This window comes from Peromyscus eremicus, chromosome X (assembly GCF_949786415.1).
Source record: "Peromyscus eremicus chromosome X, PerEre_H2_v1, whole genome shotgun sequence".
NCBI lineage: Eukaryota > Metazoa > Chordata > Mammalia > Rodentia > Cricetidae > Peromyscus > Peromyscus eremicus.
Genome location: NC_081439.1, coordinates 132,297,253 through 132,318,325, shown reverse-complemented (window position 1 = coordinate 132,318,325; position 21,073 = coordinate 132,297,253). Strand labels below are relative to the sequence as shown.

Here is a 21,073-nt window from a genome sequence, read left to right as displayed (position 1 = left end):
TTGTCTACATTGTACTCTCTCCAGACCCGGTGCCTGAACACCCAGTAGCTTAGATAACCCCAAATTGTAGTAGTCATCTCTGGAACTTTGATTGGGCAAGGGGAAATTATGTTTATTTCATAATGATGGAGGAGAAAGGAGGTAAGACATGGCTAAAGCTTTGGTGGATGGGACAGGTTGGAGGCAGGACCTCATGCAGGTGACACCGAAGAGACAGATGAGACTTCTGTTTTGGAGGTCCTGGAAAGTTCAGAGATATCATCAACTTTCTTTCCAAAGAGCTGTAAGATGCAGTTTCGAAACTAGAAGGACAGAAAACATTATTCAGCAAAGCAGAAACGGCTAGTGCACTGTGCTAAAGGTGAGGCTTGGGGCATTTGGTACTGTCACTTTGTGGATGTACACCTTCCCTTCTCCCATTTGGAATACTATGAGTGGGATGAGGAAGGCTCAGCTAATTCTTTACACATATGAATAGAGGAGGACTGAATCATCTAATTTAGTGGTTAATGGTGATTCTAGTTGAATTGTGACTGCTCCTAAAAAATGCCAAATCCTAATTACTGGAACCTGTGACTGTACCTTTTTTGGAACTTGAGTCTTTGCACATATATGTTACAATGAGGTCATACTGGATTAGCATTGTCACTAGTCCAGTGACCAGTGTTCTTGTGAGAAGAGGAAGATTTAGATAATATTTAACATGCAGAGAAATGACTATGTGAAGAATAATATTGGGACAGCATGTTTGTGAGTAGTAGGACAAGGGAAGCTAGGAGAGAGACACAAGACTGATACTGTCTCAGCACCTCCAGAAGGAACAATAATAATGCTGACACCTAGACCTCAGATTTCTGGCCTCTTGAACTGTGAGAAACTTAATTCCTATTTTCTCGTTTTGTTTGCTTGTTTGTTGCTGAGCTAGGAACTTAGCCTAAAGCTTTGTGTATGTTAGGCAAGTACTCTGTCACTGAACTACAGTTGTGTTGTTTTAAGCCACAAAGCTTGTAGAATTTATTGTGGTAGCCTCAGGATACTTAGGCAGTGACCAAAACCAATGCCATCTAAGGAGCTCAACTACAAAGCTTTGAGAACCCAAAGTAAAAGTGTCACTAATTTCAGCTCTATTTATGACTATCTCCATTCCCTCTCACATTAAAACTCTCAAAATGAAAACACTTAAGTGTTGACATTGACAACATTAGAGATGGGCTAAATAACAACATGAACTTGGCTGAAAAACTGGCAGGTAAGGCAAGAAATTCATTCAACATCTACTTACTGAGTTTTCACTTCATGCCTGACTCTATTCTGGAGGGAGATAGCAGTGAACAAGAATGGAATCCCCTGTTCCAATTTATGGTGATATTTTATTTGTACTGAAATGTGATTGTATTTGTGTGTTAATAAATAAAGTTGCCTGGGGGTCAGAGCTAATAGCAAGCCATAGCAGAAGCTGGGTGGTGGTGGTGCACCTTTAATCCCAGCTCTTGGGAGGCAGAGCTAGGCAGATCTCTGTGTGTTCAAGGATACAGCCAGCATGGAGACACATGCCTTTAATCTCAATACCAACCATAGAAGACCTGGAGGTCTGTATAGATGGGCAGTGACAGGAGGTCATGTGGTTGGGTTTACAACCAATGAGAAGGCAGAACAGAAGTCTATATAAAGACAAACAGACAGGAAGTAGGTCTCTTGGCTGAAGAGGATAGCTGCAACAGTGAAGGGTAAGGCTCTTAGCTCTGACCTCTTGGGCTTTCATCTCTGCATTGGCTCTGTGTTTCTTATTTAATAAGACGGTTACTTCTACACCAATTTTCTTGGAATAAAGCAGAATGAGTGAAAGTAAAATTTGCACACCTGGCCACCTTTGTTTCCTGTCTTTCACAAGGATCTCTTTCTAGAATTACTTTCAGATTTTGGCAGAGGAGATCTGGGGTGGGGCACTTGCCTGGCATGTACCAGACCTTGTGTTCCATCCCAAGCACCAGAGGAAGGAAGACAATAGAGGAAAGTGGAGTCAATTGGAAGGACTCACAGAGTCTGATGAAATGAGAGGCCCCAGTGAACACTTCTGATTACTAATAACTCACACAGTAGATATTCCTTAATGAAGTACATGTGATGGATTCAAGGAAAAGGAAAGCAAATGGCACTCAGAAGGTGATGAACCTCTTAAGGTTCACCTATAACCTACCAGGATGGTCTAAGAGTCATGAGCAACTTGTGTCAAAGTCCAATATGATAGCTAAGGATAGTTGCCATCAGACAAGACTTTGGACAAAGCCATAGCATGCTCTCTCTGAACTAATTCATGAGCTCATAAAAGCTCTTGAACTCTTAGCTAGTATAGCTAAGAAAGGTTAAACTTATAAGGAGGCAAAAATCCCAAAGTCAAGGTTTCAAAATGGAAAAATTTGGAGTTGAATCTGTAAACACAAGAGGAGCAGAACTAGCTAGTGTCATTGTGTGCTCACTGAGTGCTTAGTACATCTGGATTATAACAGCACCCTTTGAAGATTCCTGTCCATAGTTGTGGGGTCATCAGAAGGGAAGAACTTGCAGTGCACTGCATTTTCTTAAGTACCAGACTCAGGTGGAGACGGTGCAAGGATAACAGAGCTCATGGTTGAGAGGGGTCTAGAGAGGGTGGATCACATGCAAAGCCTTCTCACACTCGTTTTCTTGGAGGCGTATCATCAGTCCCCACCCCCAGGTTCTCCATAAAGCTTTCTCATTGATGACTTGATTCCAGGTAAAAAACCTTCACTGAGTTATGGGCCATTTTGAATTTGATCTGCTCATGCTCTTGCTTACCTGCCGGTTCATAAAGACATAGATAATGGGGTTGTAGATAGTGGCACTTTTGGCAAAGTAGGATGGTATGGAGGCCACAAGAGGGTGGAAGGCATAGCCAGGGTGGGCAGTAGCAAAGCATGCAAAGAAAGTATAGGGTCCCCAGCAGAGGCAATATGCAAAGACCATCACCACCACCATTCGTGTCACCTCCCTCTCGGCCTTCTGGGTGGACTCAGATTCTTTCTGTTGCTTTGCCACCTAGAGAAGACAAGAACAGTGAATGGAGGAGTCAGTTAGGTCTCTATATAGAGAGGGACTATTGATGTTGCTCAGGCACTGAGTCAGGATACTAACAAGAAGAGGGATACCTAGGGATCTATAGGGAGTAAGAAATAGTTCACCTAGTATCCCAATCCTGCTTCCCACCCTCAGTCAGAGGATGACTTGACTTGGGAGCCGGAGTGGTCCTGGAGCTTTGTAGGAGTTCCTGTAGGCCTTGAGGTAACAAGTGGCTGGCCTGGCCAAGGTCAACCCTCAGACCAGACTTTTGAAGCTGTTGCCTGTAGTTTCATAGAAGTTTGCGAAAGAGAACTAAGGAGACTGAGTTTAGCCTTTATATGATCCCTTCCAAGAAGATCTAGTCTTGTGCTCAGGTTTGAGTCTGGAGTCTTGAACTGAGCCCCAGAAGTCAAGTTCGCTTTGACTAAACTGGGCCTGGCAGGGTGCCCAGTGGCAATGCAAGAGCCATATACACACTTCACCCAGGCTTTCTAAAGGATAGAGGTCAGCCATTATCTGCCATGGAAGGTTAGCTGTAAAAGGAACCATGAGGGCTAGAATCTGGCAAGAGCTGAAACAGCAGTGATGGGTTTTACTAGCCAAGAGCCAATACTGCTAAAGCTTGAAGGAAACCCTGTGGGAGCTAGCTAAATTGATTCTGATATGAGACCACCAACCCAGGGACCAAATTGCAGCCTTCATTACAAGACACTAAAGTGAGTGGAGCCTCCTGGTGGAGCTCATGGTCTTTTCCAGAAAGAGCTTATAAATACCCATTCATGCAGGGGTGAGCACAAAGCAACTTCATATAGGAAAAGCACCACCTGGAGGGACTTTCTGTTACACAGGATCCCAGCAATGAACAAATGGAACACAAAATAAATGGTAGGAGAGTTGTTGGACAAAGGGACAATTTATGCTGGAGAGGGAGACCAGTAGAGGAGCACAGAGCTCTTACCATACAGTACCCAGCTCACACATCCCCTTACTATCATTTTTTTTTGCAGGATAATCCCCAGTGGTAGCCTGGCCTGGGTAGGAATGTTGATGGGTTAAGGACTGCTAACAGAATTGGCTTCCTAAGATGGAACACCAGACGCAGGACAGTGGAGAGCAGGTCTGAGGGCAAATAGCACCCTTGAGTCCACTTCTTGGTCATCCTCAAGAGCCCCATTGTGGTGGTTTGAATGAGAGTGCCCTCCATAGTCTCATATATTTGAATGTTTGGTCCCTAGTTGGTGGAAATGTTTTGGAAGGATTAGGAGGTTTGGCGTTGTTGAAGGAGATGTATCATTAGGGGTGAGCTTTGAGGTTTCAAAAGACCATGCCAGGGTCAGGCTATCTCTCTCTGCCTCCAACTTACAGATCAGGATGTAAGCTCTCAGATACTGCTCCAGCACCATGCCTGCCTGCCGTCATGCTCCCCACCACAATGATCATGGACTCACCCTCTGAAACTATAAGCATCCCCTAATTAAATGCTTTCTTTTATAGGTTGCCTTGGTCATGATGTCTCTTCACAGCAATAGAACAATAACTAAGACTCCTGTGAAGGGAATACAGGTGCTCTGTTGGTTATGCTCTGTAGGAGGATTGTTCTGGGCCAGGGGAAAGGTACAGTTCTGCTCCCTTACTGGGTCCTCTAGGAATGTGCAGGCAGTGACTTTCCATCCCATAGGAGTGAGAACAAGGAAGGTTGAGACTGCAAGAACTTCATTCATGTATATCAGTCTTGTTGTGTCTGGATGACACTGTATCCTTGGAGCTGTTTACCACCTCTAGATTTTACAATCTTTCTGACTCCTTTTCTGCACAGATCCTTGAGCCCTGAGGACTGGGGTTTGATAAAGACATCCCATTTAGGGCTGTGACAGTACACACAAAATCTGCACAAATTTAAACCATATAAAATTCTAGCACAGAGAGGTAGAAGTCCCACCCCTAACCAAGAAGCTATTTGCAATTGATACACGCTGGAAAAGGGAAAATCAGTTTTCTCCAATGGAATGTCACCAGGTATATCTACCACACTCCAGGAAGCTACTCCATACCCAGGAGTAGCTTCTAACATAAAATAGACTCCATGTTTTTGTTGTTATTGCTTGTTTGCTTGCTTGTTGTTGGTTTTTTGTGTGTACATTTTTGTTTTGCTTTGATATTTTTGTCTTAATGATTTTTGTTAATTTGTTTTGACCGTTGTTTTTTTTTTTTTTTAATGAGAGGGATAGAAGGAGAGAGAGAGGGAGAGAGAGAGAGAGTTTGCATGAAGTTGGGTGGGGGAGGATTTGAGAGGATTTAGGAAAGGGAAAGAATATGATCAAAATATATTGTACATGTTTGGCTGACTTTTGGGACCCTATTCCTCATACTGGGTTGCCTTGCCCAGCCTTAACACAAGGGGAGGTACTTAGTCTTACAGAAACCTGATATGCCATGTTTTGTTGATACCCATGGGAGGCCTGTCCCTTTCTGAACAGAAACAGAGGGGAAGTAGATTGGGGCTGGTGGTGGGAGGTGGGGAGAGGGAATGGGAGGAGAGGAGGGATATAAAATAAATGAATAAAATTAATTAATTTTTAAAAAACCCTCAAATTTATCTTCCAAAGGAATGTCCTGCTTCACACTACTCAATGTTTTGTTTTGTTTTTTGAGGTAGGGTCTCGTAAGAGATCAGGCTAGCCTTGAATTTGCTATGTAGCAGAGGATGGCTTTGAACTTTTGATCCTCCTGCTTTCACTTCCTGAGTGCTGGAATTACAGGAATGTGCCACCACTCCCAGTTTATTTGGTGCTTAGGATGGAACTCAGAACTTCAATACATGACATCTCCTGTCCCATACCATTGGGTCTTAATATTTTCTTATAGGTATAGTGTGGTGGTTTGAACAAGAATGTTCCCCCATAGACTCACGTATTTGAATGCTTAGCCATCAGGAAGTGGCACTATTTGAGAAGGATTAGGAGAGGTGGCCTTGTTGGAGTAGGTATGGCCTTGTTGAAGGAAGTGTGTCGCTGGGGGGTGGGCTTTGGGGTTTCAAAAGCCCACACCAGGCCAGCATTTCTCTCTCTGCCTGAAGATCAGGATATAGCTCTTAGCTACTGCTCCAGCACCGTGCCTGTCTGATTCCCATCATAATGATAATGGACTAAGCCTTTGAAACTGTAAGAAATCCCTCAATTAAATGCTTTCTTTTATAAGAAGAGTTGCCTTGGCCATGGTATCTCTTCACAGCAATAGAACAGTAACTAAGACATATGGGGATTGAAAAAACAGTTTAATCCAGGAGTGATGGTATACACTCGGAAGGCAGAGGCAAGTAGATCTCTGTGAGTTTGAATCTAGCCTGATCTACATAGCAAGTTTCAGGCCAGCCAGGTCTCCATAGTGAGATTTTTTTTCTCCAAAAAAAGTAGTTTAAAAGACTCAGGTGTACTGATAGATTTCTGATCAGAGCAGTGTGGAGGTAGGAGAGTTACCAGGTGTGCCTCTGAGCTTGCCTAGATATCTTGCTAGTTTGGGATGAAGGCAGGAGGGTGAAAGGCTTACTGCTCGGATGGCCAGCCACACTTGGAGGTAGCAGACCACGATGATGCTGAGTGGGAAGATGCAGCATGTGATCATGAGGACCATCATATAAGACTGAACCCCAGGGTACGAGGTGCCACTGAACACATCTGGGCCACAGGATGTCTTCAGGCCATAAGGCCAGTACCTAAAGAGAAGGGCCAGCAGTTCATTCTGATTCAAGCTAGGGCAACCTGGAACCTGCCCAATCAACCAGGGCACACCCCTGACTTGAGTCAGAAGGTTTTTAAATGGAGAAGAAATTAACCAATGAGAAGTTAACAGGTCAATAGCATTTCATATCTACACAGTGTAGTACTTCCAGAATATTCTTATCACCTTAAAATGCTTTAGTAAGATTTTAATAAATACTTTTCCATTATATACTTCATATCATTTCTCTTCTCTTTGTAGCAAGATATGCATAATATAAAATTTGCCATTATGACATTGAAGACTTTCCCAAGGTTATGCAATTATCATTACCTGGTTCTAGGCTATTTTCATAAGACGGTGAGGAGGCCTCCTCTTCCTCTTACTTTTTAAGAACACCTATGAATATCTGAATTTTTTTCTGAGGCCATTGTGCCAGGGCTGTAATGAATGGACATGCTCCCTGGGTAACCATGGAGATGAAATTAGATCATCCAGTCTGGGCCTCCACCGGGACTAGCACTAGAAAATTCTCAGTTTCTGGCAGTCATTGTGGTTCTGGAGAAAGACAAGCTTTTTACAAGTCTTATTTTATAGAATGATGGAAGCTTCCCAAAGAAAGAACATTCCCTGTCCAGAAGAACACATGTGGTGGTATTGTGTTCCCCAAAATATTGTGCACCCTAATAAACTTATCTGGGGTCAGAGACAGAACAGCCACTAGATACAAAGGCTAGAAAATGGTGGCACTCACACCTTTAATCCTAGCATTCCAGAGGCAGAAATCCCTCTGGATCTCTGTGAGTTCAAGGCCACATTGGAAACAGCCAGGCATGGTGACACACGCCTTTAATCCCAGGAAGTGAGCCTTTAATCCCAGGAAGTGATGGCAGAAAGCAGAAAGGTATATAAGGCGTGAGGACCAGAAACTAGAAGCATTTGCCTGGTTTCAGTTAAGATTCATCCTGGATGAGGATTCAGAGGCTTCCAGTCTGAGGAAACAGGATCAGCTGAGGAACTGGCAAGGTGAGGTAGCTGCGGCTTGTTCTGCTTCTCTGATCTTCCAGCATTCACCCCAATAACTGGCTCCAGGTTTGTTCTTATTAATAAGAACTTTTTTAAGATTCCTGCTACAAACACACACTCAAGATTGTTGTTTACTACAGTGCAATCAATTGTCCATGTCTCATTCCTCCCAACCAAACATCTGAGCCATTGCCTCATCAGTTTTGAGTATTTTCCCCAAAGAATGAGCCTGGCCAGGATATAGGTGACCTGGTGTACCTTCCAAGAAACCTTTGAAGGTGGTAGGGTAAAATGTATGAGAAAGGCCTGGCACAGAGCTTGGAAGAGGGCCCTGAAATCTAAAATGTACCCTGTGTTCACTTACACTAGGTTGGGCATTTTGGATTTTCCTAGTGTTCTTATGAGCTTTTTATACTTGAGAAAAACATTTACATAGTCTAGGGAGTGGGCCATAGGGCCCCTTTTGATACCATAGGCAAATATTCATACATTCATGTGCATGCTGCACTGAGAGCCCAGGGAGAGTTTTCTCCCTCCTTCTTATAAGCAGGGAGCCATGCATGCCCAGGAACCAGAAGTGAATTGATATTCCTGGAGATCACAGTCTGACCTTCCTTCCCCACTTGGCCCTACAGAGGCTACTTTCCTAGCATCATTACACCCTTACCTGCTCCAACCAAAGATTGGTGGGGCTGTCCACACACCAGCCCAGACCCAGGAGAAGATGATTCCCACAGTGGCCAGCTTAGCATCAAATCTCATATTGCCAAAGGGTTTGCAGACAACTAGCCACCTCTCCCAGGAAATAATGGCCAGGGACCAGAGGCCTGTGATGCCTATGGGGAAGAAGAGATATAACGGGGCTTTGAGTCAGAACAAAGGATTATTCACACTACTTCCTCCTACTAGCCAACAGTTTTCAAGACTCCCTCATAGTTATCACACCAAATCCTCTGAAATGTTCTCAGGTCCAGAGTGCAGTGGACCTCTTGGTGAATGGACTTTTTTTCAATCCATTTTTATGACATGTGTGTCTCACCTTCTTTTCTCATCTCCTTCAGGTTCTTCTGCTTTGCTTCCATGCTAAATCCAATGGCATGCCTTCTTCCCCTCTGTTTCCTACTCCCTTTCTTGTCTTCCTTCTAACCACAATTGCTTCTGCTCTGGAGCAGGATGTCCTAGCTCTCAGTTTAGTCGCTGAGTCATAGAATCTTGAGGCTGGTACCTTAGAGCTTTCATAGCTCTCTCTCCTCAACCTCAGCCTGCACACCCCATCACCAAAAAGAAGGCAAAAAAATACTCTGGTAGCTGATGGCTTTGTACTTATATGTCCACTGGGGCCCTTCAAGGGCTTTTTGTCCTCTTGGCCTCTGGTAATTTCTTCCTCTGGTGCCATTGATGGAGTTCCTGGAAGCCCATATCCATATGGGCATGACCACACTGAGGTGTCATTGTTTCAAAGAAACAGAACATATGATCTGTATCCTTTCTGCTTGTTTGCTATTCTTTTAAGTGTTTGGGGACAGCTCAGAGTCTCTCCAATTGTTTGTAAGGTGACACAGGTTCCCACTCCTTATGCCCAAAGGTGTGCACACAGGCCTCAGGCACCCATGAACCAGGGTGGGGAAAAGTATATATTGTTCATTCACCTAACCTCTAAAGGACACTCTATATTCCTTCTATTATGAAATAGGCAATATTAGAACACTCCTAGTTCGGTCAGCTAGAGAAAGGACAGATGTTCTCAGATCACTCTACTGAGGTGGCAGACTATAAAATGTCATTCCTGTTCATTGTCACTTCACTAAATTTTTATTGGTACTCAGATCATATCCTTGTTTGAAATACTTTAGTATAGAACACTGTTGCTAATGGTTTTAGTGCATAATTTTAAAAGATGTATTTTATTTTTATTTTGTGTGTATGGGTAAACAAAGAACACTCTGAGTAGGACAAAGGCAAGCCTAGCAGAAGCAGAGCCAGACATAAGGATGCCACTTGGGAAAGGCCATGTAACCACCAAGGTGCACATCTCTAACTGAAAGCGCTTGGGCCTGGGAGATAGACTTTCTTAACTTGATCTTTCCTGATTACTCTACCCTATAGATTTGGATATTGTCCAGTACTCTCTCTGGTCTGAACTTAATCTGCCCAGTGGGTGAGGGGCAAGGAGAGACCAAGAGCTGGGGAAGCTACTGGTAGATATCTGCTGGGTACACAGCTAGGCAAGTGGGGTTCCAACCAGGTCTATTTGTGGGTCTCACACCCCCAGTCCAGACCTCTCAAAGTCTCTTTTTATACACATGGCATTTAAACCCTCCCTTGTCATATATGCTCAACAGAGCCTGTCTTCCAGACTAGCTACTACTGGGCTCTCCTTAACCATTTAGAGATAAAGTAATGGAGATACTGTGTTGTCACCATCTAGTTACTGGGCCCTTTCCAGCACAGAGCCTACCACACTGGTACTTCTTAGCCACCACGTTTTAGAGTGTGTATGTGTGTGCAGCCATGGGGTGTATGTGGAGGTTAGAGGACAACTTTCAGGAGTTTCTCTTTTTCTACCATGTGGGTCTTAGGAATTAAACACACCTCATTAGGCTAGGCATCTTTACCCATCAGCCTTTAGCTACCTAACCTAAGCAAATCATAGCCAACAGGCCTTAGTGATGGTTGTAAAGAAAGGTGTCTAGATCCAGTCAATATCTCAAAAGCTCTGATGTCTTTCTCTGGGAACAGCTCACACAGTGTCATTAACCAGCCTTAGAGACAGGATGGAAAAACACATATCCCTGATTTGGGTAGGAGTCCATCCAAGGTGCCCAGAGCCTACCCTTCATATGGTTCTGGAATTCTCTGATTTGTGACCTATCTCTTCCCACATGAGCTCCACAGTCCAAAACTGGGTACGTATAGCTAGAGCCTGTCTCGATGTTGGACTCAAGCAAACACTTGAAAATGCACGCTCAGAGAGGATGCCTGAACTGGCCATCTATTGTAATCAGATTGATAACTACCCTAATTGTCATCACAGAGCCTTTATCCAGTAACTGATGGAAGCAGATGCAGAGATTCACAGCCAAGCACTGGGCTGAGCTCTGGGAGTCCTCCTGAAGAAAGGGAGGAGGGATTGTACAAGCCAGGGGGTGTCAAGGTCATGATGGAGGAACCCACAGACACAGCTGACCTGAGCTTGTAGGAGCTCATGGACTCTGGACCAACAGTTAGGGAGCCTGCATGGGACTGACCTAGGCCCTCTGCATGTGTGTGACAGTTGTGTAGCTAGATCTGTTTGCAAGGCTCCTAGCAGTGAGATTAGGACCTGTCTCTGGTGCTTAGCTGCCTTTTGGGAACATGTTCCCCATGCCCAGCCCTTATATAGGGAGAGGAGCTCGGTTCTTCCTCCTTCCTCAATTTGATGTGCCATGTTTTGTTCAAGTCCATTGGAGGCCTGCCCCTTTCTGAATGGAGACAGAGGAGGAGTAGGTGGATGGGGAAGGGGTAGATGGGAATCGGGGTGTGTGTGTGTGTGTGTGTGTGTGTGTGTGTGTGTGTGTGTGTGTGAAGGAATGGAAGGAGAAGAGGGAGGGGAAACTGTGATCGGTATGTAAAATAAAGGAAAAAAGTTAATAAAAAAAGAAAATGTGTGCTCAGATGTAAGCCTTCAGAATTTTGTAAGCCTGTCCTTCAACCCCTGTGCTGACTGTGATCCAGCTTTTACCATGAGTATCTCCCTTCATACTGTGTCTCATATATACACACCATGTGTGAACCTCAGGGTTTGCAGTATGGTTTTCTTTAGGCACACCAGGTTGTGTCTCCTTCAGCTTACCACACAGGGAGACAATGTAGCCTTCCACCACACAGAGAGGGTGGCCCAGCACGAAGTAGCCATAGATTTGGTTCACAACACTGATAGTGCTGGCAATGGCGGTCTCTGCTAGGTCAGCAGCTGCCAAATTCACCAGAATCCAGTTCAGAGGATGGCGCAGCTTCTTGAACCTCATGGTGGCTGCCAGAACAAGTCCATTAGTGAAGACAGATGCAATGACCACAAAGATCATCCAGGTGCTGGTGAGGTGGTACACCCACCTGGGAGCAATGTGATAATTGGGGCCTTCAAAGGGACCTGGAGGCAAGAGGTACAGAATAGAGGAGGAGCTGCACAAAGCTTTACACAGCTGCACTAGCATCTTGATCCCACTTTTCCTTGCTCTAAATGAGCCCTGCACATTAAGCTATTAGGGTGAGCCCTGATTCAGTAGGACTGGTTTCCTTATAAAAAGGGGACATTTACTACTACTGTTTTTGCCAGAATAATTGCACAGGGTCACAAGCCCCAATCTTTCCTACTGTATAATAAGGCTTCACAGCACTAGGAAAGTACACACAAAGAGGCCTATGCTTGCAAGAATTCTACAGTCTATGTATTGCAAAAAAAAAAACAACAAATAACAAACAAACAAAAACCACAGCCCCCTCCCAAAACCAGCACAAAATAGCTCAAGAAAAACAGGGGTGTCCTGGCTGTGCTAGGAGGGACAGGTAAATTTCATCCCCAGCACAACTGTACTCTGTGATACCTCTGCTTCACTCTGTGTACTGGCCTATTTGTTTCTAATAGGAAACCCTGCACAGATTCCCAGGAACCCCCAATATGAGATGTAGGAACAGGACATTGACAACCCAAGACTCATAGAGTCTGTCTCTATGCAGAAGGGAATAGTATGAAGCAATAGGGCTCTTTTTCCTCCTTCCTTCCTTCCTTCCTTCCTTCCTTCCTTCCTTCCTTCCTTCCTTCCCTCCCTCCCTCCCTCCCTCCCTCCCTTCTTTCCTTCCTTCCTTCCTTCTTTCTTTCTTTCTTTCTTTCTTTCTTTCTTTCTTTCTTTCTTTCTTTCTTTCTTTCTTCCTTTCTTTTTTTTGACAGGGTTTCTCTTCGTAACAGCTCTGGCTGTCCTGGAATTTGCTCCATAGACCAGGCTAGGCTGGCCTCGTACTCACAGAGATCAGCCTGCCTCTGCTTCCTGAGTGCTGGGATTAAAGGCGTGTGCTACCACCACCCAGCACAATGAGGCCTTTTAAAAGACCCCAGAACAGAGAACCCTCAGACTGTCAATGTATCTCCCCTGAGAAAGTACAGCAGGTGAACTGGAGCAGAGCAGGGGGAACTGGTGGTATTTGGAACCTCTAGTTTATAGACAAGCAAAGAGGTTAGAGCAATTGAATGTCACAGATTCTAAGCCAGCACCCTTTCCAGATGATAGACTCCAAACCAGGCAGAGCACTGACAAAGGTGGGTAAGGACTAGCCAGGCCCAGGCAGCAGTCAAGGAGGGGGACCAGAGCCTCTAGCAATGACACCAGAGCAGCCTGTCCCTCCTGCCTGAAAGTAGTAGAACAGGATTCATAAAGAGATTAGCAAGAGAAAGGTAGCAAAAGTGAACTCCCAGGCCAAAAGTTTGTAAGGAAAACAGGGAAGGAAACAATTGAGTTGGATGGGGTCAGGAAAGCTGGACTTCTTCAAATCTATCTTGTATTCTAGATTTTCCTTTAGAACATTATTATTATTATTATTATTATTATTATTATTATTATTATATTATTTTGGTTTTTTGAGACAGGATCTATAGAGCCCTGGATGGTGCTAGAACTTTCTACATAGACCAGGCTAGCCTCACACTCACAGATCTGCCTACCTCTGTCTCCTGATTGCTGGGATTAAAGGTGTGGACCACCATGCTTGCCTCCTTTGGAACCTTATAACCAACATATTGCATAATTATAAAAATATATTTGAGACAGGGTTTGTCTATGTAGACCTGGCTGGTCTGGAACTTGCTATGTATACCAAGCCGGCCTTGAATTTATCCTGCCTCTTCATCCTGTGTATTGAGATTACAAGCATAGTGGCTTATGTCTGATCTAAAATTTAAACTTAAAATGTAATATCTGATTGCCAGATGTGGTGGTGCATATCTGTCATTAAAAAAAAAAGGTAACCCCTGGTTATCAAAACCAAAACAAATGAGCCTAAATGCACACATCCAGTAATAGTGTAACTCCAGAGAGAGGGATTGAAAGTACAGTGTCTCAACTACACAACCCAATGACATACATCCTCAGTGTGAAAGGACATGTACAAATGTTAGGTCTTTAGTAATCCTATTTAAGTTTTTAAAAATTTTTGTCATTTACTTTATGTGTGTAGGTGTTTTGCCTGCATGTATTCTGTGCACCATATTAATGTAATGCCCACAGAAGCTGGAAGAGGATCCCCTGGAAATGGATCTTACAGATGGTTGTGAGTCATTATGTGGGTGCTGGGAATCAAACCTGGTACCTCTAGAAGAGCAAACAGTTAAGGCATCTATCCAGTCTCCTAAAAACTTAATATCACTTTTTTATATGCATGGGTGTTTTGCCTGCATGTATGTCTATACACTATGTGAGAGGCCAGAAGAGGTTATCAGGTATCAGATCTCCGGGAATTGGAGTTACAGATTTTTTTGTTTGTTTTTGTTTTTCAAGACAGAGTTTATCTGTATAACAGCCCTGGCTGTCCTGGAACTCACTCCGTAGACCAGGCTGGCCTCAAACTCACAAAGATCCACCTGCTCTTCCTCCCAATTGCTGGGATTAAAGGCGTCCACCACCACTACCACCCAGCCAAGTATAGATGGTTTTAAGCTGCCATAGAAATCAAATCCAGATCTTCTGGAGGAGCAGTCAGTGCTTTTAACTGTTGAGTTGTCACTCCAGACCCTAGTCATCTTCTTTTTGGGCAGCGGTGGGGGGAAGCAAGTATCATATAGTTCAGGTTGGCCTCTGACTTGCTTATTTAGCTGAAGATAGCTATGAACACATGATTGTCCTGCCTCTACCTCCCGATTTCTGGGGTTCCAGATAGGTACCATCATACCCAACATTGATATTATTGTTTATAGTAGTGTTTGTATCACTCTTTTGAGATGGGTGTGTGTGTGTGTGTGTGTGTGTGTGTGTGTGTGTGTGTGTGTTCTGACATAGAGAAAATGAGTAATTATATGACATTAAGTTCTAATTCCTGTATAACAAGATTCTTTTTTTTTTTTTTTTTTTTTTGGTTTTGCGAGACAGGGTTTCTCTGTGTAGCTTTGCGCCTTTCCTGGAACTCACTTGGTAGCCCAGGCTGGCCTCAAACTCACAAAGATCTGCCTGCCTCTGCCTCCCGAGTGCTGGGATTAAAGGCGTGCGCCACCACCGCCTGGCTTTTTTTTTTTAATTTTTATTTTGCAATACAATTCAGTTCTACATATTAGCCACAGATTCCCTTGTTCTCTCCCCTCCCCTCCCTCACCGTGAGACAGTTGATTGGCCTGGTCTGTTTGGGAGGCATCCAGGCACCGGGTCCTGTGCTCACTGCATGAGTCGGCTGTTTGAAACCTGGGGCTTATGCAGGGTCCCTTGGCTCGGCCTGGGAGGAGGGGACTGGACCTACCTGGACTGAGTCCACCAGGTTGATCTCAGTCTGTGGGGAAGGCTTTTTTTTTTTTTTAAAGATTTATTTATTATGTATACAGTATTCCGCCTGCATGTATGCCTGCAAGCCAGAAGAGGGCACCAGATCTCATTACAGATGGTTGTGAGCCACCGTGTGGTTGCTGGGAATTGAACTCAGGACCTCTGGAAGAACAGCCAGTGCTCTTAACCTCTGAGCCATCTCTCCAGCCCCCACAAGATTCTTATTGGGAGGAAAAGGAAAGAGATGTAATACCTATGGTGTTCACTGGTGAACCAAATCACTATTGGAGAATGGAGACATAAGAAAAGAGAACTGGGCATGGTGGTGCATTCTCATAATCTCAGCACTCAGGAGGCAGTGGCAGGAGGACCATGAATTTGAGGCCCATCTGGTCTACATAGTGAATTCTAGGCCTTCAGGCCTACATAGGGAGACTTTGCCTAAAAAATGAAGGGGAAAGAATTGAGCATACATCCTACTTTTCACACATGCTGCACTTTGGAGAGTCCAGTGGTGGAAACTGAGGCATGATTCCCTTTATTAAAGTAATCAAACTAGGAAGGGAAGTCAGAGAAGAGCAGCTTGGCATTCCAATTGCTTAGCACATCTGGGCATTGCACTTCAGCAACTTGTGATTCCCCAAGAAAAGCGATGCTTCTGAAAGCTGTCTTCACTGAGACACAAAACACCAGCTGGATACTGGTCTAGCCACTGAGGGAAAACTAATTAAGAACTTTAGCTTTGGTGGCTCTTAGTTAACTTCAAGATTGCTAATTCTTCTTTTCTAAGATTTATTTTTATTATTTTTAATTATGTATAGATGTGTGTGTCTGCATGTAGGTATGTGCATGTGAGTGTAGTTGCCCTCAGAGGACAAAGGTGTCAGATTCCCTGGACCTGGAGTTATAGACTCCAACTGTGAGACATCTGTTGTGGATGCTGGGATTTGAATTTGAGTCCTCTGGAAGAGCAGTAAGTGCTCTCAATCACTGAGCCACCTCTCCAGCCCAAAGATCACTAATTCTGAAGATCATACAGCTGGGCCATACACCATTCATATCCTGCTAGCTTCGATGCAGAGAATAACTTTGAGGTGTGAGTTGTGGTAACAGTAGCTTACGTTACTCTTCAGGGACCTGAAGGCTGCTTTTACTGAAAGCACCAAAAGCACTGTGTCTTTACTTGGGCCTGCAGGTGTCTGACAGGGTGACTGGGATGGGATGACAAGGCTTGGTCCATCTGTCTTCCTCCTTGGTGCCTTGATCTTTGAGTTAGATTTTACTTAGCTCTGTATATAGACTTGCTGATAACTGAAAACAAAACCCAGGACCACCCTGATCCACACTCATCCAGTGTCTTCTCCCTCCTAGAAGCTTCAGACACCAACCAACCATCATTTCCTGGTGGACAGGAAAGAAGTATAAAAGAGGCAGCACCTGGATTTCTAGGAGTAGCCAATGTCTTGTATGAAAAATAGAACATCTTTTGAGACCACAGCTATAGCCAGAAGAAAATCCCCAGGCCACTCTAGCAAACAAAGAAAAGCTTGCCTCTCTCCCTTTGTCTGGAAAGCAGCCTTTCTGCTCAAGTTGTGAGTTTTCTGCTTGAGCTAATGTCCCAATAAAGTTTTACATGGAAGCTCCTAACCCAGGGCTTGCTCTCACTTCTATTACTTCTGCCAAAGGATTCTGCCTCTGGTACCAGTCAGACCTTCAGATCAACTGTTTATCTACAAACAACAAAAGAAGAATGAATACACTCAAAGGAGCATGTTAAATCACATTATAGGCTAGTCACCAGCAATATTTGAAGTGAGGAAAAGTTCATGGAAAATGGTTATTTTCTTTAAAAAAAAAGTGCAAGGAAAATGAAAAATGTAGCAATTGGGCAAGGGAAGTAGCTAATAGTAGAGTGCTTGCTTGGCATGCATGAGGGTCTGAGTTTGATCTAGTAATCAACACGAATATGTACACTTTATTTGAGCCTTGATTCAATTCAACTTAAAAAAAAAAGTATAACGCTTTTTTCTAGGCATAGTAGTGCATGCCTGTAATCCCAGGACTCTGAAAGCTGAGGCAGGGGATAGTGAGTTCAAGGCCACCCTGGGATATAAAGTTCCAGTTGGTAAAGGCACTTGCCCCAAACCTGACAATCTGAATTTGGTCCCTGGAACATATAAGGTTGAAGAAGAGCACTCACTCTCACAAGTTCTGACCACTGTGTGTATGTTGTGGTATGTGCCCTCTCAAAAAATAACTAAATTTAAGTGTAAAATAAAACAAAAACATGGTCTTTTTGAGACAAGGTCTTGAGAGCTATATAGCATTGGCTGGCCTGGAACTTGCTATGTAGATCAGACTGGCCCAAACTCATAGAGATCCACCTGTCTCCACCTCACAAGGGCTAGGACTAAAGGTGTGTACCATTACTACTACCTGACTTACATTTTCGACACAGGGTTTCATGTGTAACAAAGTGGCCTCAAACTCCATATGTATCAGAGGATGACCTTGAACTTTTGATCCTTCAGCCTCTACATCATAGGCACTGGATTTACAAGCATCTGCCACCATGACCAGTTGAAAGTAAGATATTGCTAACATCAACTAAGATAGTGTATAATATCCTGGAAACATTGCTAAACTTTTGATATTAGGATGGCATCATAGTTATGTTTTGTAGAGTCCTTTCATCTTAGAGATACATCCAAAGTACATACAAAAGAAAGGATATGATGTGTTAGATTCATGTCTAAGAATCAGGAGGAGCCAGTAAGATGGCTCAGTAGGTAAAGGTGCTTTCTGTCAAGCCTGACAAACTGAGATTGATCTTAGTCCCTGTGGTGATATATTGTGTACCCTAATAAATTTTGACTGAAGATCAAAGAACAGAACAAACCACTAAATTAAACATAGAGGTCAGGCAGTGGTGGCACACAGCTTTAATCCTATCACTTGGGAGGCAAAGATCCATCTGGATCTCTGTGGGTTCAAGGCCACACTGGGATACAATGAGATTGATCCAGTAAAGGAGAGAAACAGAGCCAGGCATTGGTGGCACACACACTTTTAATCCCAGGAAGTAATATGGCAAGGCAGAGAAAGGTATATAAGGCATGAGGAAACAGGAACTCACTCTCTTCAGGCTGAGGGTTTCATAGAGGTAAGAACTAGTGGCTGGCTGTTCTGCTTCTGATCTTTCAGCTTTCACCCTGATATCTGGCTATGGGATTTTTTTTTATTAAAAGATCATCTAAGATTTGAACAACAGGTCCCCACATGGTGGAAAGACAGAACTGACTGCCCCAACTTATCCCCAGACCTCTATACACATGTCCCCAAGTTGTCCTCTGATCTCCACATGCAACTCCTCTCTTTCCCTCTCTCTCTCTCTCTTTCTCTTCCCCTTCTCAATAAATAAATAAACAAGCAAATAAATAAACAAAATGCAAAATTAAAATAAAAATAATCAGGAAGAAAGAGAGTGGAAGGGTCACAGACAAAATAAGATAAAAACCCATGGAAGCTGAATGACAAGGGCCTGAGTTCATGATACTCTCCCTATTACTTTGATGTATACTTGAAGCTTTGCACAAAACAAAGCCTCTGACATCAGAAAACAGGGGTGTTGTGCCATAATGAAGCCTAGAACCACAACAGCCCTGTGGAGGTGAAATACAGAAAGCTAGCTAGTCTGGCCTAAAGTCCCTGTTCCTACAGTGGTGGCCCTGGCAACCCCAGAGCAAGGTGTTGCCAACCCAGGGTTCTAGGGAAGCTTTAAGGAGAGACCTGGTGCTGGACTGGGGCCTGCCTTCAGTCATTTGATAGTCCCACATGCAAAGCTTTTTGCATACATAGCTTCTAAAGGCAGAACTCAGGCTGCCCTGATAAGACCTCAGTTCCTAGGACTGCTCAAGACAGAAAAACGATTTGTTAGCTCTCCTCCTCAGAAGTGAACAGCTTTGGTGGTGTGCCTTAGGCCCTGGGTTGGACAATATAACTGTCACAAGGTCTTCTAACCTAGTCATTTGTCTTCTGCTGTAGCTTCCCCAGCTTCCCTCTCTGGGGTCAGGCACACTCAGAGGCCTGCCAAACTTTCCCATTTCCTTCAGTGGATCTATGTTCTCCAGACCATCTCTTCAGCCTCTTTGTGGCTTTAGAGGATAAAAAGACAGATCCTGTTCTTCCTCAAGGAGGAAGATCTTATGAACCCTTCCAAGGACACAGATTTCCAGAGGCTAGGAGGAGTGTGTGTGTGGTTTTAGGATGACTGTGCTTTTAGCTGCCCACTATGACATCATCGTTAAAGCTAAGGGAGATATGGTTACGTAGAAGAGAGAAATTGAGGGTGGCTGGTAGCTTTTAGCATAGCCACCTTGGCTTGGTGACTGAACCCTCCAGGGCACCTGTTGCTCACCTCTGGTGCTGTTGCTGTTGGTGTAGGTGAAGATGCTTGCGTGGGTGCTATCCTCATAGTGGTCCAGTATCTCTCCTCCTGTAAGCCTTTGGGTCATGGCTATGGAAAACACTGTCCTTGGAACCTGCCAGAGTTGGCACATTGCCTGTGGGGTTACAGAACTTTATATCAGCCTGCAGGATCAGCCCAGGCCTCCTTACCTTAAGGGCTCCCAAACACTTCACCATCTGATCTCTTAATTGGGCCCAGGACTTAGATCACCCCCTCCTACCCTCACTTCCCTGTTCCTAAGTTCAACCCACAGGGGTGGCTCAGGGCCATTTGCCCACAGTGGAACCTGCATAATACACACCTCCACCCCTTCCACCCCTGGCTTGCAGTAGAGCTTGTGGGAGTCACTATAGCCCTTGCTTGTGATTACGTGTCTTCCATCTCTTTCTACTGCTGTAGGTCGGACAGGTCCTAGGGTGGGATTTGTGGACCAGAGTGTTGAGTAGCGAAGCAGCTCAAAGTTCTAGTCTACCTCCCTTTTCTGGCTTTGCTGAAAGCCCTTGGAAACCTTTCAGGCAGAGATCTGGAACAGGACTGTGTTGCAGGACAGTTTTTTTTTTTAATTGGGCCTTGTGCCACAGTTTGTGTTAGCAGGACTGCTCCCATGGGAAAGAGGATAGGCACTGACTGTGCATCTCTCTTTCAGCTTCAGCCCTCTTCCTCCACCTCTACCAGCTGCAGCTCTTACAATCACCAGGGGCCTATGTAGGTCTTCCCAAAAGCTTGGCACAACACTGGAAAGTGCCTGCATGGTACCTTTATCTTGTCTGTTCAAGTGCACAATGTGTCCTTGGATTATACCTGATTGCTACCTGCTTCTTGACAGTGTCTAGACAGGGTGCCTCACTGTCCTCCTTTACTCACAGCAGTGTGGCTGCTGGCTCCACAATTATCAGGAGCCACTAATTCCTTGAACATAGCCAGTTCCAAGCAAAGACTCCTGATTTCCTGCTATGGCCCCCTCAGGAAACACATCCACTCTTAAGGGTTCTACTTGGTCCTGAAATCCAGCTGCCTTTGGGTTGGCTTCTTGAGCTCAGTAAAGTCACATGGGCTGATGGAATTAATGTCTCCAACTTCTGTGCTATCATTCTTCAATACTCCTGGCTCTAAGCTTAAGGCTAGAGCCAGGTAGAACCTTAATTACTCATCCCAAGAATGGCTCTTGGAATTAATTGATGCACTCTGTGTCAGGACCAAGCTAGGGGCTCTGTGTGCAGTCTAGAAACAGTATGTCTGCACAAAACTCACACATGTATGTTCATAGCAGCACTCTCCAGATGAG

General features: G+C 44.3%; 1 protein-coding gene across 1 annotated transcript; it reads right to left on the bottom strand.

The window, feature by feature from the left end:
* Positions 1-191: 191 nt before the first annotated feature.
* LOC131899947 (medium-wave-sensitive opsin 1) lies at positions 192-19,834 on the bottom strand. The gene is made up of 6 exons (XM_059251427.1): positions 19,738-19,834; positions 11,654-11,950; positions 8,489-8,657; positions 6,625-6,790; positions 2,818-3,057; positions 192-302 (listed from the first exon to the last, which is right to left on the bottom strand). The coding sequence occupies exons 1-6, from the start codon at positions 19,832-19,834 to the stop codon at positions 192-194; spliced, it is 1,080 nt and encodes a 359-aa protein (XP_059107410.1).
* Positions 19,835-21,073: the final 1,239 nt, after the last annotated feature.